The 16,298-nt window shown below is 42.4% G+C and overlaps 1 protein-coding gene across 10 annotated transcripts in view; it reads right to left on the reverse strand.

Annotated features, from left to right (window-relative positions):
• LOC135550935 (disks large homolog 2) overlaps nt 1-15,672 on the reverse strand; it is a 291,390-nt gene extending 275,718 nt beyond the window's left edge. For 4 of the 10 annotated variants that reach the window (XM_064982190.1, XM_064982191.1, XM_064982192.1 and 1 more), the window contains exons 1-2: nt 15,030-15,648; nt 13,442-13,573 (exon numbers count right to left, since the gene is read on the reverse strand). In XM_064982190.1, the coding sequence (XP_064838262.1) occupies nt 13,442-13,573; nt 15,030-15,048 (151 nt within the window). In that variant the 5' untranslated portion in view covers nt 15,049-15,648. Of the gene's footprint in view, nt 1-13,441; nt 13,574-15,029 lie in introns of all 10 variants that reach the window. The other 6 variants (XM_064982195.1, XM_064982194.1, XM_064982193.1 and 3 more) reach the window with 4 other exon arrangements.
• Between the last annotated feature and the right edge of the window lie 626 nt (nt 15,673-16,298).

Raw genomic sequence — 16,298 nt, forward strand, 5'->3', positions numbered from 1 at the left:
GATGTCCCAGATATGCTCAATTGGATTCAGGTCTGGGGAACGGGCGGGCCAGTCCATAGCATCAATGCCTTCCTCTTGCAGGAACTGCTGACACACTCCAGCCACATGAGGTCTAGCATTGTCTTGCATTAGGAGGAACCCAGGGCCAACCGCACCAGCATATGGTCTCACAAGGGGTCTGAGGATCTCATCTCGGTACCTCATGGCAGTCAGGCTACCTCTGGCGAGCACATGGAGGGCTGTGCGGCCCCCCAAAGAAATGCCACCCCACACCATGACTGACCCACCGCCAAACCGGTCATGCTGGAGGATGTTGCAGGCAGCAGAACGTTCTCCACGGTGTCTCCAGACTGTCACGTCTGTCACATGTGCTCAGTGTGAACCTGCTTTCATCTGTGAAGAGCACAGGGCGCCAGTGGCGAATTTGCCAATCTTGGTGTTCTCTGGCAAATGCCAAACGTCCTGCATGGTGTTGGGCTGTAAGCACAACCCCCACCTGTGGACGTCGGGCCATTATACCACCCTCATGGAGTCTGTTTCTGACCATTTGAGCAGACACATGCACATTTGTGGCCTGCTGGAGGTCATTTTGCAGGGCTCTGGCAGTGCTCCTCCTGCTCCTCCTTGCACAAAGGCGGGGGTAGCGGTCCTGCTGCTGGGTTGTTGCCCTCCTACGGCCTCCTCCACGTCTCCTGATGTACTGGCCTGTCTCCTGGTAGCGCCTCCATGCTCTGGACACGACGCTGACAGACACAACAAACTTTCTTGCCACATCTCGCATTGATGTGCCATTCTGGATGAGCTGCACTACCTGAGCCACTTGTGTGGGTTGTAGACTCCGTCTCATGCTACCACTAGAGTGAAAGCACCGCCAGCATTCAAAAGTGAAGTCTGTGGTCCCCACCTGCAGAACCACTCCTTTATTGGGGGTGTCTTGCTAAATGCCTATAATTTCCACCTGTTGTCTATTCCATTTGCACAACAGCATGTGACATTTATTGGCAATCAGTGTTGCTTCCTAAGTGGATAGTTTGATTTCACAGAAGTGTGATTGACTTGGAGTTACATTGTGTTCCCTTTATTTTTTTGAGCAGTGTATATGGTTTAGGAGCCCAATGACCCAAGATAGAATGCATCATGACAATTGACAAAGATATGCATACTAACACGCTTGGGTAAGAGTGAAGTTGCACCTACAGTTTCATTTTGTTTAGTTTCACTTCTAATCTTTATGGATGGACGAACATCCTAGTACTGTGTAATGTACAGTGGCAAGAAAAAGTATGTGAACCCTTTGGAATTACCTGGATGTCTGCATAAATTGGTCATAACATTTGATCTGATCTTCATCTAAGTCACAACAACAGACAAACACATTCTGCTTAAACTAATAACACACAAACAATTAAACGTTTTCATGTCTTTATTGAACACACTGTGTAAACATACACAGTGCAGGGTGGAAAAATAATGTGAACCCTTGGATTTAATAACTGGTTGACCATTCTTCGACAGCAATAACCTCGACCAAACGTTTTCTGTAGTTGCGGATCAGACCTGCACAACGGTCAGGAGGAATTTTGGACCATTCCTCTTTACAAAACTGTTTCAGTTCAGCAATATTCTTGGGATGTCTGGTGTGAACCGCTCGAGGTCATACCACAGCATCTCAATCGGGTTGAAGTCAGGACTCCAGAAGGCGTATTTTCATCTGTTGAAGCCATTCTGTTGTTGATTTACTTCTGTGTTTTGGGTTGTTGTCCTGTTGCATCGCCCAACTTCTTCTGAGCTTCAATTGGGGGACAGAGCCTGACATTCTTCTGTAAAAAGTCTTGATAAACTTGGGAATTCACTTTTCTGTTGATGATAGCAAGCTATCCTGGCCCTGAAGGAGCAAAACAGCCAAAACCATGATGCTCCCTCCACCATACTTTACAGTTGGGATGAGGTTTTGATGTTGGTGTGCTGTGCCTTTTTTCTCTCCACATAGTGTTGTGTGTTCCTTCCAAACAACTCAACTGTAGTTTCATCTGTCCACAGAATATTTTACCAGTAGCACTGTGGAACATCCAGGTGCTGTTTTGCAAACTTCAGACGTGCAGCAATGCTTTTTTTGAACAGCAGTGGCTTCTTCCATGGTGTCCTCCCACAAACACCATTCTTGTTTAGGGTTTTACACATTGTAGACTCGTCAACAGAGATGTTAATCTTCCAGAGATTCCTGTAAGTCTTTAGCTGACCGTCTAGGATTCTTCTTAGCCTCATTGAGCATTCTGCGCTATGCTCTTGCAGTCATCTCTGCAGGATGGTCACTCATAGGGAGAGTAGCAGTGCTGAACTTTCTCCATTTATGGACAATTTGTCTTGCCGTGGACTGGTAAACATCAAGGCTTTTAGAGATACTTTTGTAACCCTTTCCAGCTTTATGCAAGTCAACAATTCTTAATCTTAGGTCTTCTGAGATCTCTTTTGTTCAAGGCATGGTTCACATCAGGCAATGCTTCTTGTGAAATAGCAAACTCAAATTTTGCTAGTTTTTTATAGGGCAGGGCAGCTCTAACCAACATCTCCAATCTCATATCATTGATTGGACTCCAGGTTAGCTGACTCCTGACTCCAATTAGCTTTGGAGAAGGGATTAGTCTCGGGGTTCACATACTTTTTCCAACCTACACTGTGAATGTTTAAATGCTTTCTTCAAAATAGACTAAATACAATAATTTGTGTCATTAGTTCAAGCACACTGTGTCTATTGCTGTGACTTAAATGAAGATCAGATCCAATTTTATGACCAATTTATACAGAAAATTCCAAAGGGTTCACATACTTTTTCTTGCCACTGTAATATTTAGTTGGAGAAAGGATTGTATGTTGGTATGTACAGTACATGGGGGGGTTGGATTTGTTTTTGTGTAATTAAATAGTTTGAAATGTTGTCATGTCGCTCACTTGACCTTAGAATCTGTGATTTATTACCACATATTATAAAATCATGATTTTCAAGCACGTTTTGGTGCCTGCATTTGTACATGTCTGCAAAAGTTGTCACCCCCCCACTCTAGTTAAAATACAAGCCTACTGCTAATGTGAGTTTACGCAGTTCTAACATAATCCCAAAAATTGCAGCCTAAAATCCCAATCCTGCTATAGTGCACGTAACTAGAACATTAATTTGTGGTCAAGGCTGCCACCCTTTGGATTGTTTTGGAACTGCGGAGTATGACGAGCTCACAGTAGTTAGCAGTAACGTGACCATCAACATGAGGATCAAATATTGGACATGATTTCTGAAAACATTGCAACAAAATAATGATAAAAATACACTCCTCCCCCTTAGGCATTAATCATGCAAACACATTTCTTAATTGTGACACTGTGTCAGTGTGCTCCAAATCTATGATTTTCTGTTTTTTACCCATGGAATTAGTCCACTGCGCCACCAGGATGTAGATAGCATGCCAAGTTTTTTAACTCATACAACGCTGTTAATTTTTGTCAAGCATTTATTAAGATCAGGTGTGGCCAATTAGTGGGTGAATCTAACACTTAACAAAAGAGAGGTTAGAGATTGTTTTGTTGATGCTGAGAACTAAATATATGTTTTTAAAATAACATTCTCTTAATGTTACTTAATTTTTCTTGTGGTTTTTATGGAAAGTTCTTAATGTTCTCTGAACAATATGAGAAGATGAATTTAAACAGAACTATGAGGAAAGCTGGTGGAAACGTTACGCAGAGTATTGACATTTCCACAGGAGACTGTTGTTTCTGGACGTTCTTTAAACTATTTGAGAACATTCCTAACGGCAAACCAGTTTGAGAATGTTCCTAGAACATTATCAAAACATTTATTAAATGTAACCACGTTTGAATGTTTAGAAAACGTTCTGTTAATGTCATGAAATACCCAGAAAATAACATTATTTTGTGAAGTTCCTTAAATGTGCTGAGAATGTTCAAAAGCCAAGCAACTATCCTGTACCATTCCCAGAACGTTGTATAAAAAATAACCATAGGACAGCCACACTCTCACCAAGCTCTAAGAAACATATGGTTCTCAGGACTTTATGTGCTAGCTGGGAAAGGAGCAGGGTGACAACCCCTACAGCAAAGCAAGGACTTCCTTATAAATCTGTCAACAAAGTAAGATAAGAATGTGTTCCTAACTGACTTGCCTAGTTAAATAAAGGTGTAACATAATTTTATTTTTTTAAGTATATTGTCAAGTCTAATTGTTGGATGTAGAGTGAATACCAATTACCAATGGCTAGAAATTAGCTTGAACTGATGCATTTTGCAATGGTGGTAACAGTCCCACAGAACCTCAAACTTGATCTGACAACCACAGGGGCCATTGTCATAAAGGGATATTTAAAAAAAAACTATCTAGTTCCATTTCCACTGATCTACTCAACATTTCCAATGATAACAATGTATGACAAGAGCTGCTGTGTTTTTCTTGCTGTGAGACAATGTGGTTGTTTTTTTTAAAGTACATCTAATTCTGGTTCAGAATAACAGCGATTGTTCAGTTTAGAGTGATTTTAGGTGCTCTTTTTTTACTGTTTCCACTAATAAATTGTGTAGCAGTCTGATAAACTATTGAGTCTACAAATGAAGTCGCAGTGTCTGTGGATCATTCTTATTTTTTATTTTACCTTTATTTAACTTGGCAAGTCAGTTAAGAACAAATTCTTATTTTCAATGAAGGCCTAGGAACAGTGGGTTAACTGCCTGTTCAGGGGCAAAAACAACAGATTTGTACCTTGTCAGCTCGGGGATTTGAACTTGCAACCTTCCGGTTACTAGTCCAACGCACTAACCACTAGGCTACTCTGCCTCCCCTTAAGTGCCTATCAGAGTCCAAAATGTGTATGCGTACGCACATCAGTGTTATAGATATGAATATTGGACGGTTGGCTTTCATACTTTTCTAATCCTCAACGCAGCTCAAACTATTTCTACAACTGTTAATACATTTGAATGAATAGAGGAAGAGTACACCGAGCCGCGTTGGGAATTCTGTAGATGCGCGCGGTCGGTCTGTGCGAGAGCCGGGTAGCTATGTCACAAGGGCTATACGCTTTAGGTTACATATTGGTGACAAAATTTGGATTGGAAAGCATGCTTGCAGAGAGAATGTAAGGGCGATTATGAGGGGGAAATAAAATAAACACGAGCAGGGGAGTGTGGCCTCGCTCTAAACTGAACAACCCAATTCAGCCCTTCTATTCGGGGCGGCAGTGTAGCCTAGTGGTTAGAGCGTTGGACTAGTAACCGGAAGGTTGCAAGTTTAAACTCCCAAGCTGACAAGGTACAAATCTGTCGTTCTGCCCCTGAACAGGCAGTTAACCCACTGTTCCCAGGCCGTCATTGAAAATAAGAATTTGTTCTTAACTGACTTGCCTGGTTAAAAAAAAATAATAATAATAAATTCCTCCGAAAGCCATAATAACAGGTGTCAAAATAAAAGTCTTACACATTATCATAAATGTGTTTACTGCTACAGCTCATATTAGTACAATGACTGGGGGGATCAATAAACATGGTTATTTTTGTCAAATCTACATGAAACAAGGTTGTTTATTATTCATTGCTGTCTGCCAATCCTCAAGCTTCAAAGGGGAAGTTGGCAAAAAGGCACTGAGTGGTATATCATGTTAGATATTGCAATCTCAACCACACTGCCCTAACCCATCTGGACAAGAGGAATACCTATGTGAGAATGCTGTTCATCGACTACAGCTCGGCATTTAATGCCATAGTACCCTCCAAGCTCGTCATCAAGCTGGAGGCCCTGGGTCCCAACCCCGCCCTGTGCAACTGGGTACTGGACTTCCTGACGGGCCACCCCCAGGTGGTGAGGGTAGGCAACAACATCTCCACCCCGCTGATCCTCAACACTGGGGCCCCACAAGGGTGCATTCTGAGCCCTCTCCTGTACTCCCTGTTCACCCACAACTGCGTGGCCACACACGCCTCCAACTCAATCATCAAGTTTGCAGACGACACAACAGTGGTAGGCTTGATTACCAATAACGACGAGACGGCCTACAAGGAGGAGGTGAGGGCCCTCGGAGTGTGGTGTCAGGAAAATAACCTCACACTCAACGTCAACAAAACTAAGGAGATGATTGTGGACTTCAGGAAACAGCAGAGGGAACACCCCCCTATCCACATCGATGGAACAGTAGTGGAGAGGGTAGTAAGTTTTAAGTTCCTTGGCATACACATCACAGACAAACTGAATTGGTCCACCCACACAGACAGCATCTTGAAGAATGCGCAGCAGCGCCTCTTCAACCTCAGGAGGCTGAAGAAATTCGGCTTGTCACCAAAAGCACTCACAAACTTCTACAGATGCACAATCGAGAGCATCCTGGCAGGCTGTATCACCGCCTGGTACGGCAACTGCTCCGCCCACAACCGTAAGGCTCTCCAGAGGGTAGTGAGGTCTGCACAACGCATCACCAGGGGCAAACTACCTGCCCTCCAGGACACCTACACCACCCGATGTCACAGGAAGGCCATAAAGATCATCAAGGACATCAACCACCCGAGCCACTGCCTGTTCACCCCGCTATCATCCAGAAGGCGAGGTCAGTACAGGTGCATCAAAGCTGGGACCGAGAGACTGAAAAACAACTTCTATCTCAAGGCCATCAGACTGTTAAACAGCCACCACTAACATTGAGTGGCTGCTGCCAACACACTGACTCAACTCCAGCCACTTTAATAATGTGAATTGATGGGAAATGATGTAAAATATATCACTAGCCACTTTAAACAATGCTACCTAATATAATGTTTACATACCCTACATTATTCATCTCATATGTATACGTATATACTGTACTCTATATCATCTACCGCATCTTTATGTAATACATGTATCACTAGCCACTTTAACTATGCCACTTTGTTTACATACTCATCTCATATGTATATACTGTACTCGATACCATCTACTGTATCTTGCCTATGCTGCTCTGTACCATCACTCATTCATAAATCTTTATCTACATATTCTTTATCCCCTTACACTTGTGTAGTTAGTAGTTTTGGAATTGTTAGTTAGATTACTTGTTGGTTATTACTGCATTGTCGGAACTGGAAGCACAAGCATTTCGCTACACTCGCATTAACATCTGCTAACCATGTGTATGTGACAAATAAAATTTGATTTGATTTTTGATTTGAACAACATTTCTTCTTAGGTTTAGAAAAAAAAAGTGAATATGCATTTTAATAAATTGGATATTTCCTCTCTGCATATCATTGTTGTATCATTGTTTCTTTTTTGATAACCAGTGGGGGCTTGTGCAAGAAAGAGTGAAAGCCCCTCCTCAGATAAGCCAAAACAACATTCATCAGAATTGGAGGATAGAGATTCCAGGGAGTCAAGCACAAGAAGGTCTGATAAGTGTGTCACAGATAATAATAATAATACAGAGCTTATAGCGTTCATTTCACATAGACTTTGCCCTTGCTAATGGCGGATACGGCTTTGAGAACAATAATGCATAGCCTGAACAATTCTTTGTCTGCAATACATTTTCAAACTTGACCTGAGAGGTCAGATTGCAGGTTTCATTATTAGGGGAATGACCATGTCATGAACTTTGAAATTATGAATAAGAATCATGCATTATACCAATCTCCAATAATGCAGTGAGGAAATAGTTGAATTCAGTTGGATCAAATATGTAAAAAGCCCACATCAATATGCTTATTTTGAATCATTACAAAAACATCACAGAGGAAGAGTAAGAAGAGTACATGGAAAAATACCACAAGCACCTACTGCAATATCAGCAGAGTTAAAAATAAAAGCCCTAAACCTGCAGAATGTGCCCACTGCTCAGGCATAGCAAACTGCAGGTTAAGCAAATGTGACAATAGACAAACCTCTAGGGATAACACAAGTATTGTGAATGCCAAAAAGTACTGACTTAGGTCACCTATCATTCAGCAAAGACCCCATTTAAAAAGGGGCAATAATCAGTTGCTACATCCATTTTTGGACTTAGAAATTAACAATATGTACCCATTGACTCTTGAAATAATAACGTATAAATGCATAATGAACTTAGTTAAACTGTCACACACCATCAGAACCAAAACTATAAATTTGGTTTACTTCATTGTTTGTAAACAAAGTGAATGTAGACAACCACTATATAGCCTCAAAAGTTGGTCAAAGAATTTGAAAGTGTTTACATTCTCCATCCCCATTGCTCAGATTTTTGCTGAAACAGGGGCAGGCCAAATGCTTTGTTATTGTTTTTACTGCTGATTGCTGCTTTAAACAGTTATTATAAAATAGTTATTACTTTTAAAGGTAGACTCAGCAATATGATGTACTGACAAAATAAAGGAAACACCAACATAACGTGTCTTAATAGGGCGTTAGGCCACCATGGCCAGGACAGCTTCAATGCACCTTGGCATAGATTCTAAAAGTGTATGGAATTCTATTGGAGGGATGCGACACCATTCTTCCACGAGAAAGTCCATCATTTGGTGGTTTGTTGATGGTCGTGGAAAACGCTGTCTCAGGCGCCGCTCCAGAATCTTCCATAAGTGTTCAATTGGGTTGAGATCTAGTGACTGAGATGGTCATGGCATATGGTTTACATCGTTTTCATGCTCATCAAACCATTCAGTGACCACTCGTGCCTTGTGGATTGGGGCATTGTCATCCTATGGAGGCACAACCATGATAGCTTAAATAATGGCCAAAATAATGTTCTGCCCAGCATTTTTATACATGATCCTAAGCATGATGGGATGTTAATTGCTAAATTAACTCAGGAACCACACCGGTGTGGAAGCACCTGCTTTAATATCCTCTTATCCATCATTTACTCAATTGCTTCCATTATTTTGGCAGCTACCTGTAGGTGCACAAAGTAAACAGCATGGTGGGTAAATTTCCGCAAGAACTAAGAGTGTTGAAGCGCAAGGCTCAACTCAAGCTGTTAGCCAGCCTGCCAGCATAGTGGAGTCTGCCACTAGCATAGTCAGTGTAGTCAGCTCAGCTATCACCATTGAGACCGTGTCTGTGCCTCGACCTAGGTTGCGCAAAACTAAACATGGCGGTGTTCGCCTTAGCAATCTCACTAGGATAAAGACCACCTCCATTCCTGTCATTATTGAAAGAGATCATGATACCTCACATCTCAAAATAGGGCTACTTAATGTTAGATCCCTTACTTCAAAGGCAATTATAGTCAATGAACTAATCACTGATCATAATCTTGATGTGATTGGCCTGACTGAAACATGGCTTAAGCCTGATGAATTTACTGTGTTAAATGAGGCCTCACCTCCTGGCTACACTAGTGACCATATCCCCGTGCATCCCGCAAAGGCGGAGGTGTTGCTAACATTTACGATAGCAAATTTCAATTTACAAAAAAAAAAAATGACGTTTTCGTCTTTTGAGCTTCTAGTCATGAAATCTATGCAGCCTACTCAATCACTTTTTATAGCTACTGTTTACAGGCCTCCTGGGTCATATACAGCGTTCCTCACTGAGTTCCCTGAATTCCTATCGGACCTTGTAGTCATAGCAGATAATATTCTAATCTTTGGTGACTTTAATATTCACATGGAAAAGTCCACAGACCCACTCCAAAAGGCTTTCGGAGCCATCATCGACTCAGTGGGTTTTGTCCAACATGTCTCTGGACCCACTCACTGTCACAGTCATACGCTGGACCTAGTTTTGTCCCATGGAATAAATGTTGTGGATCTTAATGTTTTTCCTCATAATCCAGGACTATCGGACCACCATTTTATTACGTTTGCAATTGCAACAAATAATCTGCTCAGACCCCAACCAAGGAACATCAAAAGTCGTGCTATAAATTCACAGACAACACAAAGATTCCTTGATGTCCTTCCAGATTCCCTCTGTCTACCCAATGACACCAGAGGACAAAAATCAGTTAACCACCTAACTGAGGAACTCAATTTAACCTTGCGCAATACCCTAGATGCAGTTGCACCCCTAAAAACTAAAAACATTTCTCATAAGAAACTAGCTCCCTGGTACACAGAAAATACCCGAGCTCTGAAGCAAGCTTCCAGAAAATTGGAACGGAAATGGCGCCACACCAAACTGGAAGTCTTCCGTCTAGCTTGGAAAGACAGTACCGTGCAGTACCGAAGAGCCCTTACTGCTGCTCGATCATCCTATTTTTCTAACTTAATTGAGGACAATAAGAACAATCCAAAATTCCTTTTGATACGGTCGCAAAGCTAACTAAAAAGCAGCATTCCCCAAGAGAGGATGACTTTCACTTTAGCAGTGATAAATTCATGAACTTCTTTGAGGAAAAAATTATGATTATTAGAAAGCAAATTACAGACTCCTCCTTAAATCTGCGTATTCCTTCAAAGCTCAGTTGTCCTGAGTCTGCACAACTCTGCGTGGACCTAGGATCAAGAGAGACGCTCAAGTGTTTTAGTACTATATCTCTTGACACAATGATGAAAATAATCATGGCCTCTAAACCTTCAAGCTGCTTACTGGACCCTATTCCAACTAAACTACTGAAAGAGCTGCTTCCTGTGCTTGGCCCTCCTATGTTGAACATAATAAACGGCTCTCTATCCACCGGATGTGTACCAAACTCACTAAAAGTGGCAGTAATAAAGCCTCTCTTGAAAAAGCCAAACCTTGACCCAGAAAATATAAAAAACTATCGGCCTATATCGAATCTTCCATTCCTCTCAAAAATCTTAGAAAAGGCTGTTGCTCAGCAACTCACTGCCTTCCTGAAGACAAACAATGTATATGAAATGCTTCAGTCTGGTTTTAGACCCCATCATAGCACTGAGACGGCACTTGTGAAGGTGGTAAATGACATTTTAATGGCATCGGACCGAGGCTCTGCATCTGTCCTCGTGCTCCTAGACCTTAGTGCTGCTTTTGATACCATCGATCACCACATTCTTTTGGAGAGATTGGAAACCCAAATTGGTCTACACGGTCAAGTTCTGGCCTGGTTTAGATCTTATCTGTCGGAAAGATATCAGTTTGTCTCTGTGGATGGTTTGTCCTCTGACAAATCAACTGTAAATTTCGGTGTTCCTCAAGGTTCCGTTTTAGGACCGCTGTTGTTTTCACTATATATTTTACCTCTTGGGGATGTTATTCGAAAACATAATGTTAACTTTCACTGCTATGCGGATGATACACAGCTGTACATTTCAATGAAACATGGTGAAGCCCCAAAATTGCCCTCGCTAGAAGCATGTGTTTCAGACATAAGGAAGTGGATGGCAGCAAACTTTCTACTTTTAAACTCGGATAAAACAGAGATGCTTGTTCTAGGTCCCAAGAAACAAAGAGATCTTCTGTTGAATCTGACAATTAATCTTAATGGTTGTACAGTCATCTCAAATAAAACTGTGAAGGACCTCGGCGTTACTCTGGACCCTGATCTCTCTTTTGAAGAACATATCAAGACCATTTCAAGGACAGCTTTTTTCCATCTACGTAACATTGCAAAAATCAGAAACTTTCTGTCCAAAAATGATGCAGAAAAATTAATCCATGCTTTTGTCACTTCTAGGTTAGACTACTGCAATGCTCTACTTTCCGGCTACCCGGATAAAGCACTAAATAAACTTCAGTTAGTGCTAAATACGGCTGCTAGAATCCTGACTAGAACCAAAAATTTGATCATATTACTCCAGTGCTAGCCTCCCTACACTGGCTTCCTGTCAAAGCAAGGGCTGATTTCAAGGTTTTACTGCTAACCTACAAAGCATTGCATGGGCTTGCTCCTACCTATCTCTGATTTGGTCCTGCCGTACATACCTACACGTACGCTACGGTCACAAGAAGGCCTCCTAATTGTCCCTAGAATTTCTAAGCAAACAGCTGGAGGCAGGGCTTTCTCCTATAGAGCTCCATTTTTATGGAACGGTCTGCCTACCCATGTCAGAGACGCAAACTCGGTCTCAACCTTTAAGTCTTTACTGAAGACTCATCTCTTCAGTGGGTCATATGATTGAGTGTAGTCTGGCCCAGGAGTGGGAAGGTGAACGGAAAGGCTCTGGAGCAACGAACCACCCTTGCTGTCTCTGCCTGGCGGTTCCCCTCTTTCCACTGGGATTCTCTGCCTCTAACCCTATTACAGGGGCTGAGTCACTGGCTTGCTGGGGCTCTCTCATGCCGTCCCTGAGGGGGTGCGTCACCTGAGTGGGTTGATTCACTGATGTGGTCATCCTGTCTGGGTTGGCGCCCCCTTGGGTTGTGCCGTGGCGGAGATCTTTGCGGGCAATACTCAGCTTTGTCTCAGGATGGTAAGTTGGTGGTTGAAGATATCCCTCCAGTGGTGTGGGGGCTGTGCTTTGGCATAGTGGGTGGGGTTATATCCTTCCTGTTTGGCCCTGTCCGGGGGTGTCCTCGGGTGGGGCCACAGTGTCTCCTGACCCCTCCTGTCTCAGCCTTCAGTATTTATGCTGCAGTAGTTTATGTTCGGGGGGCTGGGGTCAGTTTGTTATATCTGGAGTACTTCTCCTGTCCAATTCGGTGTCCTGTGTGAATCTAAGTGTGCGTTCTCTAATTCTCTCCTTCTCTCTCTCGGAGGACCTGAGCCCTAGGACCATGCCCCAGGACTACCTGACATGATGACTCCTTGCTGTCCCCAGTCCACCTGGCCGTGCTGCTGCTCCAGTTTCAACTGAACCGCGGCCCTAGGACCATGCCCCAGGACTACTTGACAGATGACTCCTTGCTGTCCCCAGTCCACCTGGCCGTGCTGCTGCTCCAGTTTCAACTGTTCTGCCTTATTATTAGACCATGCTGGTCATTTATGAACATTTGAACATCTTGGCCATGTTCTGTTATAATCTCTACCCGGCACAGCCAGAAGAGGACTGGCCACCCCACATAGCCTGGTTCCTCTCTAGGTTTCTTCCTAGGTTTTGGCTTTTCTAGGGAGTTTTTCCTAGCCACCGTGCTTCTACACCTGCATTGCTTGCTGTTTGGGGTTTTAGGCTGGGTTTCTGTACAGCACTTTGAGATATCAGCTGATGTACGAAGGGCTATATAAATAAATTTGATTTGATTTGATTTGATTTGAACTTCAACGATGTTTTGGTGCCCTGGCTACCATAGCACAGACATTGAGATGAGCGAGATGCAAGACTTCACTCTCACACACAGTATCTGCACAGGTTCACTTCACACTGCTTCACTGTGGCAACGTCATTTAGCGGGGTCTACCTTTTAAGTAAAAAAAATGCTTGCATTTTTGCCACTAGCATAGACATTCAGTATCAAATTCCATATACTTTATGAAATGGAATATAACGGTGAACATGGCTAAACAGTTGAGGGGATATTGGTTTTTGCTATGACAGTAAAAACAACAATGGATTATTCAATGAATGGATGGATTCCAATAACCTGCTGACTTACCAAGCAGTGCTTGGAACAGGCTGCTTTTGAAGACCCCCATCACTCTCTGAATGGCAGTTTTGAGCTGTTGTTCCTCTGGCTTCGTCAGTTTAGCACAGTAGTCTTCCAAAAGCCCTAGGGCCCTAGCTGTGTCTGCAGGAGGGTACGGAATGGAGACCAGTTAGCATGCTATTCAAATGATGGTCACATAAGTTAATTTAAACATAGTACAAGTGATGAAATATCACAAACCACCAGACAAGTACGGATCAATTCACAAAGGCATTTTGTTTGAATAAGATATATAGTAGCTTGAGCTTCCGCCACATGTTATCCCCATCTGTAAAAGGGATTCTAAGAACAATCTCAAGCAGCAAGGAAATTCTGAAAATAACAACTGCATGTGCAAAAGACGATGAGGCCACTTGCATGGTTCATAATTAGCAGCCACTTCCACTACTAATATGAGAGGCAGTTTTGCAACGGTACAGAAATGTGGAGCATCAATCGAGTGTACGCTCGGCGCGAGTGTCAGAGGGCGAGACACCACTGTCACACAGAGACAGAGGGGTCATCGTTGAGCTCAGACTCTGTCACCAAAGGAGACCGCAGGGGAACAAAGCCGCTCTTTACTCAGGGGTGGGGGAGGAGGGGTGCTGTGACAAGCATGTGACAAGACAAAAGTCAACACTAAACTATGTCTCGTGTCAAATAAACTCTCAAGAACAGAGTGTAAAATGGTCTTTAAATACTTATATGGATTTTCCTGTTCAATTGATCTGGCTGACTGCTGTCTAGTCAGACTTTTACTTTAACCTCTCAACTCCAGAAAACTCTGGGAGGTTGCAAAATCTTGCATGACATTCATTGTACAGTAGCCTACAGTTGCACAGTTGAACAATTTGGACAGTAATTCTTTCTTGTTGCACAATTACAGACCAATGTCTTCCACAAGGACAAGCCTCATTAGACATCTATTTATATGGAGTTGCTTAGCAGACTGCACTTACACTACAATCACCACATGCCAATCATCAGCCAATATAGGCTGCAAATAAGGACAAACCAATCCTTTACTGAATATGATGCACAATATTCAATTACACTTATGATAGGCATTACTTTACTGAATATGGCATTATAAATCCCTACAAATGTGAATAAATGCTGTATAACCTATTTTACGTGAAATGCTTTCAGAAATATTTTACTAATAGGCCTAGTAACATTACTTACACTATTTAAGTAGGCATAGTGTAGCTTATTAATGCTTATTTATTAAAGTTATTAAAGGTTTACCCAAAACTCTTATCCAAAATAAACTATTATCAATGACTGTTCTGTTTCATAGGCCAGAGGGCCAAGGTGCATGCAACAACATATTTTTATAAGGCGTATATTACAAGTTATGGGTCATTTTTATTTGGTTTGCCACTAGCCTACCTACAGGAGCATATTAAACCGAGAAAGGCAAATGAGAATTGTGTCCTACTTACATAAAGACTACATGCTGAAATCTAGAAGTGCTGAATCTCAATACAGATCCACTTGTGGCTACATAGAGGCAGCGAGACAACTGTTGTGCCAATTAGTATACGTTTCTGCTCACCTTTTTTTCTTACAGGCATAGTTGAATGCTGGATTCGTATCGGTGATTTACTCTTGCGCCAATAACATAACGTATTCCCAGTTCTCTTCAGTGCATTATTAAAGATGTCAGGCAGTGGTGAAAAAAAAAACACATCAAAGCGAGTCAGTTGTGCTATAACGTGTAGCCTTAGACACAGAGGCAGTAGGTTTTAGGCTTTTGCTCCAGCAGAATCCGTGGTCTACAGTCTAAAACAATAGACTAGCACAGGGCAAAACAGGCCACAAACAAAAACTGTTTGCAATGTGGCTGTGTATGCTTGTTCAGTTCATCTTCAACAAAGTATTTCCGATTGGTGTGTGCTGCTGCTGACAGGTGCAACGGCAGTCGCGCACGTTCTGATATCATGTCATGGACGTTGACTATAGCCTAGCATAAATGGTAGGTCAATTCCCTCAACTGACAGGAACTTTTCGTGAGCACCCAGCGAGATGTTCCGCGTTCCTATCACTTCCCTTGCAGTTTGATGCTGGCATTGAGTCAATGGCGCTCCCATGTGATGAGCTGGGGATTTAAAAAACAAATCCAATGGCAGTCCAAAGAAATGTTAAAGGCGCCGTAACGTTACCCGGCGAGGTGAAATATGCAACCAAGCAAGTCTATTTTGGCCCGTGCAAAAAACGTTGCAGCATGTCATGGGATATGATGACATGAGCAGGGGTATAGCCTATTTGTAACTTAACAGCACAGCAAATTTAATTAGGCTACACACCTGGCAGCAATTCCTCATAGCTTCATATTTTTTTCTATGCATTTGGGATGGCCCAGTTGGCTAAACGAACCAGGTCTGCGGCTAAGTAGCCTAGCCTTAGGATAACTAGCTATCGAAATACATAACATTGGCTGGCCAACATTTATTCCAAGACATACCACAACGAATAAAATGGATATGCTCCATCCAATAACTCGGTTAGCTAAGGTTATGTTGCTGTGTGATTCTCCGTCATCTCTCTTTCGTTTAGCCTACATGACATTATTTTGAATTAAGTCTATTCAACTATGTACAAACTGAAATTAACCCAATACTCGCAAACACATGCATCATAGTAGCTTAACCAGCTAGGCTACTTAAAACGAAAACCTGGGCAGTGAAAATGGAAGTTGACAGAGCGTTTGGCTAACGATAACCTAATTCCAGTGAGCAGATTCTCTCCTGACTGTCTGTTGGAAAATACCTGCCTGTCTGATCGTGCCGTAAAACGCATGGCTTTGCAATAACCCCGTCTACTT

The sequence above is a fragment of the Oncorhynchus masou genome, chromosome 12 (genome assembly GCF_036934945.1).
Source record: "Oncorhynchus masou masou isolate Uvic2021 chromosome 12, UVic_Omas_1.1, whole genome shotgun sequence".
NCBI classification, from domain to species: domain Eukaryota; kingdom Metazoa; phylum Chordata; class Actinopteri; order Salmoniformes; family Salmonidae; genus Oncorhynchus; species Oncorhynchus masou.